The 5652-nt window shown below is 36.9% G+C and overlaps 1 protein-coding gene across 1 annotated transcript in view; it reads left to right on the top strand.

The window, feature by feature from the left end:
- kdsr (3-ketodihydrosphingosine reductase) overlaps positions 1-2030 on the top strand; it is a 9964-nt gene extending 7934 nt beyond the window's left edge. The window contains exon 10 of the mRNA XM_042717967.1: positions 1-2030. This exon is cut by the window's left edge and continues 31 nt beyond it. Coding sequence (XP_042573901.1) covers positions 1-89 — 89 coding nt within the window. The 3' untranslated portion in view covers positions 90-2030.
- The last annotated feature ends 3622 nt before the right edge of the window (positions 2031-5652 follow it).

Here is a 5652-nt window from a genome sequence, read left to right as displayed (position 1 = left end):
CTCTCTTCTACCTGGGCAGCTTCGACAGCATCATCCGCCGCTGCATGATCCAGAGAGAACAGTCCAAAGCAGCAGACAAGAGGGAGTAGCAGCAGCATTCCCACCACATGCACCTCCATCATCTCCGTCAGCACCACTAACACACACACACACACACACACACACACACACCTCACAGCACGCACCGCCCAGCCTGGCAGACATGTTCAAATGCATAGAAGAGGTCTACACTGACAAAAAACACTGTTATTTTATTCAGTAGACCTGTAATAGGCGTCCATCTTTCATGATGTGTCTTTCAGGACCCCGATCATTCCAGTGCATGCTGCATCAATATTTCAAGCTCTTTAAAACAAACTACTTTATATGCATTGAAATGATTTACTCTTTGGCTCTCACTGCCTCTAGTACATTCTCTCATTTATGAAAGTTTGTGTTTGTTCTCAAAAACCACATACTATCTGAGTTCTTGTTCTAGCCTGTTGGCGTAATGCTATTTTAACACTAGAATTAATTTCAGTCGACTTCTGTTTATATTGAGATGTTACCATTTGCCGTATAGGTAAAAAAAAAAAAAAAAAAAATCTGTATAGGTGAAGAACAACTTCACTTCCTTGTGTTACAGTGAGGTGAAGAACTGTTCTTTTGACTGGTCTGTGATGTTCGTAGTTCAAGCACTGTATCTTCCTGCTTTTAGATTTCATAGTTTTAAGGTACGGATACAGGACATCTGTGTTTTCGGATGAAACAGCCGGAGTCTGCCACTCTGCCTTATCTTATTTGCTCTGTGTGGGGGTTTCTGAAGGAAATGTTTACCTTATAAATGTGCGTGCGAGTGTGTATGTATATTCGTCTGCTTGTACGCATGCGTTTAGGTGACCTCAGGGGCTTCTAAGAGTTCACTGAACTGAAGGATAGGTCAGGATAAGCCATTGCAGAGGTTAAAGGCTCGCTGGCTCGAGTCAGTGCACCTCTCTACCAACAGGTGGAGCTGGAGATCCAAACGGATCAGGTGTAACCTGAGCAGAAACCTACATGTGCAGCAGCCGGTGTTAACAGCTGATCTAGAATCAGTCATAGTCGGATGGTTCCATGTCAACAACCCCAGAACTCTGTAGTATTGGAGGTGAATAATGTGAGTACATCGAGTGTTCACGCAGGCATTTCAAATACTGTAGATGTTGTGAAGCTTGATCAGATTTGTACACCAAAACAAGCAATATGGCTTCCACAAGTCAAGTGAATTTCCTTGTGCTCTGCTCTGTCGTAACGTAAAATGGATGGTTCCAGCGTATAAACTGTGTTTTCTGATTTAGGCCTTCCAAACCTGCCCCTTGTCCTTGTTGCAAATCGTACCTTACTGACAACACAATAGCTAGAGAGAAAATGAGACTTACTCATGCTGTTGTAATATTTGCCTTCCTCACTGTCACAAGCAAACGGGGAGCATGTGATGCGATCACACCCTACAGTTATGTGAGCGGATGTTTATGAGGAGTCCATCTCTTGAATGCCTGAATGTACAGAAAAGAGTCCATTTAAAGTGATAGTTCACCTAAAAATGAACATTCTGTTTTTATTTACTCACCCTCATGCTCTTCCAAACCCGAGGGACTTTCTGTTTTCAGTAGAACACAAAAGGAGAAGTTTAGTGGAATGTTCATGCTGCTCCTTTCCTTACAGTGAAAGTGAAGGGGTTTGCAAAGATCCAAAATAAACTAAAAAAAAAAGGACTGTAAAAGTGCTCCATATGAGATGCAATATTTTTTATTTCTTCTGAGAAAGCCTGATTGATTTGGGTGAGAAACAGAAACATTTAAGTCCCTTGAATTAAAGATCTTGAATATACTGTACATGAGATTTGAGAGTTACGGCAGGTATAGTTTTCGGAGCAAAATTTTGGCTTCTTATGGCTCCAAGACTTCAGATATAATGTGCATGATTCGTATGAACTACTTTAATGGTGTTTTTTCCTTTTTGCGGAAAAGAGCAGCGTTAACATTTGGCTAAATTTCCCCTTTTGGTTCCACGAAAAAAAAAAGAAAGTCCTACGGCTTTGGAATGACATGAGTGTGAATAAATGATGACAGAATTTTTGAGCACAGTGCTGGGTAACCGCTGTATAACTGCTTTCCCATAACGTATGTAATCATTTAATTGCTTGTAACGTGGTTATCCATTGCTGTTTTTGTCAAAACTGTTACATGTTTAAATCATAGTGTTATGGTCAATTTAGAGTTTAGGTTACTGTACACATAGGTGTTGCTACCTAAACAACATTTAGTTCTATTCTAATATTATATAGAATTATCCAAAACGACCTGAATCCAGTCAATTTTTAGAAGAAAGGTCCCCCTTTTCCATCCCCTGTCACCTTTTTTTCACCAGCCCGGAGTTTGCAGGTATACTAGAAACCCTTGACCAATGCAGTCAGGCACTACAGTCATGGACGCCCATTTTCAAGCCTCAAGAGATCCAAACACAGACCACTACGAAAGCTATAAGGGTTGATACCTCCACATCCAACTATGGCATAGCTTGTGTATGGTTTACTTGTATTTGTTTCAGTATGAAAAAAAGCATTCCATTGTTTTTCTTGTTTTTGTTTGTTTGTACATTATTTGCTATGGATATTTTTACAAAAAGACTCAAAATATGAAATTGAGAATGCATGAGTCAAAACGACGATGTTCTCATTTGATATTGGCTCAAGGCACGTCGTCCAGCACATAGTAGCTATAAGTTAGGTGCCGATATGTGTCGGACATACGATTCGGTCGTGCCCTCTTCCATAACACATGGATGTAGTCATTTGTTTAGTGGTTAAGAAGCTAACAGTAGAGAAATTGTTTTGAACTCCTTAAAGCTATGCAAATCAAGCCTGTGCTCACAATTCATTCAAATACACAAGAGAACACTAGCGCTTTTTTTTTTTTAAAGTCGTCTGCTATAGTTCACTCTTTGGTTGACTGAAGTTGAGATATTTCTGAGAATAAAATGTATAGTTTGAGTAACTTTTAAAAGAAAGACCAACTTGGATGTGTTCTGCTTTTATGTTATGTAAGTTTCTTTTTTCCTTATTCATTTGTTGCCAAACTTGCATAAATTTCACCTTGTGTGCCATGGGAGAAAAAAAAGGATGTTGTTGCTTTGTCTTATTTTCTTATATAATGAAAATAAATAACTTTTGAAAGGTAATTCAGTGTCAGATTCTTTGAAAATAGTGTAAAAGTCCTGTTACTGTATGTGGGTGGAAAACATATATATATGTATGTATATGTATATGTATACGTTTATATGTATGTATATATGTATGTATATGTATATGTATACGTTTATATATGTATATGTGTGTGTGTGGAAATAATTCTACTTATGTTTGAAAATATTTAGAAATTAATCTTTTAATAATAATAATAATTTGTAAAAATCAGTCAGAAGTGACCGGAAAGCTTGTGTTAATTCTTTGCTTAAAACATATGCACTACATAGTGTCCTATCTAACATTTTCCTATTTAACTTTTAATGATCTACCATTTTTGATTAACAAGAAAAGACTACATGTTAACTGGTTCACTGTCGCTGAAAGTACAAGACATTGCATACCTCTGTTCAGTGGCCTGAACCTGATCCTTTACTTTGTATTCCTACTTTGAAACACTTTACTGACTGGTGTCAGTCTGAAATAGCCAACTCCAGAAGCCTAACTGCCCTGAATAACCCGGTCAGAACTGACAGAGGGAGAAAGCAAGTTAGGCTCAAACCTGAACCTTTTTAAAACCCTGCATTGCTACACAATGCTGCAGACACGATGTTCTGTCTCTGAAGCAGGGGTCATATGTATGTTGTAGTCATTTTGTTCTGCAATAATTCATAGGCTATGGCTTAAGTTGGTTCACCTTTATTCAAAGCAGGGTTGACTGCGCAGGGTGTTGAAAGATCAAAGGCCTTGCTCTGTTCAAAGAAGTTCCAATGCTAATTTTGAGGCGAGGCTGAGGACCAAATTATGCCGTGCCTAAACAGATGCTTATTTCCATTTCAGCTCATCCAGACCTTTTAGAATCTTCAGACGACTAAAGATTAAATTACCCATGTATTTTATTTGAAAGAAAAGTGTCAACCAAAAAAATAAATAAAAAATGTGAATATATATATATATATAATATATATATATATATATATGTGTGTGTGTGTGTGTGTGTGTGTGTATATATATATATATATATAAATATATATATATATGTACACACACACTCACTGGCCACTTTATTAGGTACACCTTGCTAGTACTGGGTTGGACCCCCTTTTGCCACTGGATATTTGGGGGTCCAAATATCTGCTGCTCACTGGATATTTTCTCTTTTTCGGCCCATTCTCTGTAAACCCTAGAGATGGTTGTGTGTGAAAATCCCAGTAGATCAGCAGTTTTTGAAATACTCAGACCAGCCCGTCCGGCACCAACAACCATTCCACGTTCAAAGTCACTTAAATCCCCTTTCTTCCCCATTCTGATGCTCGGTTTGAACTTCAGCAAGTCGTCTTCACCACATCTGGATGCCTGAATGCAATGAGTTGCTGCCATGTTATTGGCTGATTAACAATTTGTGTGACCAAGCAATTGAATAGGTGTAACTAATAAAGTGGCCGGTGAGTGTATATAAATAACCCATATTCACCCTTACACCAAAAACAAAAAAACAAACAAAAAAACCCCCACCTAAATTACAGAGAAGCCTACTGACCACTCACCCTGTTAAGATGAATATGAGAGTTTTACATTAATGGCCAGTTTAGCTCAGTAAAGAAATAATCCTACATTGACTAGAATATAAAATCATTATCAACAAAGGATTTTGTACAAAGTATTATATACATTTCAGTAAGTGTGTTCAATAATTTTTCCCTGGGTCATTCTATTTTATTACACAGAACTTAATTTCTGAACTTATTTGTATTGTTTTCTTTGTATGTATGGACTATTTGGGTTGGTACTGACATCTGGTGACAATTTCATGTTAACAGCACCTTTAGAAAAATGGTGGTTCAATACTTATTTTACCCGCTGTGTATATATGTATATGTATGTATGTATATGTATATATATATATATATATATATATATACACATACAAGCACACACACACACACACATACATATGTAATAATTTGTATTAATATGATTACTTTTAATAATTTTTTAGTTAAGATATTTATGTAAGACTATATATTCATTATTATGCTTGTTTAAAATGCATTCAGTCCTGCCAGCCAATTTAATAGCCTCATAAATATATTTTTTATTGGACCATAAAAGCATGAATTGCACTATTTTAAGTGTATGCTAAAAATAACATACTGGATTTTTCTGTTATACCAAGTGTTGGATGTGTGGCCAGTACGATAATATATATGACATACAGAAGCATCCAACAGACTGAGACATGCTTATATTTAAAAAAAATTGAAATTATCACGTTTCCCAGGAAACAGTGATTGCAAATTTACCATAAATGTCAGTGATTGTTTGCCGTGTTCCCTATTGCTTTAGCACTCAACCCGCATGAACTTCTGATGATCATGTTCTTCAGCATGATTTGAAAATGATCCAAAGAGCATCTGACCCTCTGTACAAAGTAGTTCACATGATCAGTG

Source organism: Cyprinus carpio, chromosome B2 (genome assembly GCF_018340385.1).
Source record: "Cyprinus carpio isolate SPL01 chromosome B2, ASM1834038v1, whole genome shotgun sequence".
NCBI classification, from domain to species: domain Eukaryota; kingdom Metazoa; phylum Chordata; class Actinopteri; order Cypriniformes; family Cyprinidae; genus Cyprinus; species Cyprinus carpio.
This window is presented reverse-complemented; position numbering and strand designations above follow the sequence as displayed.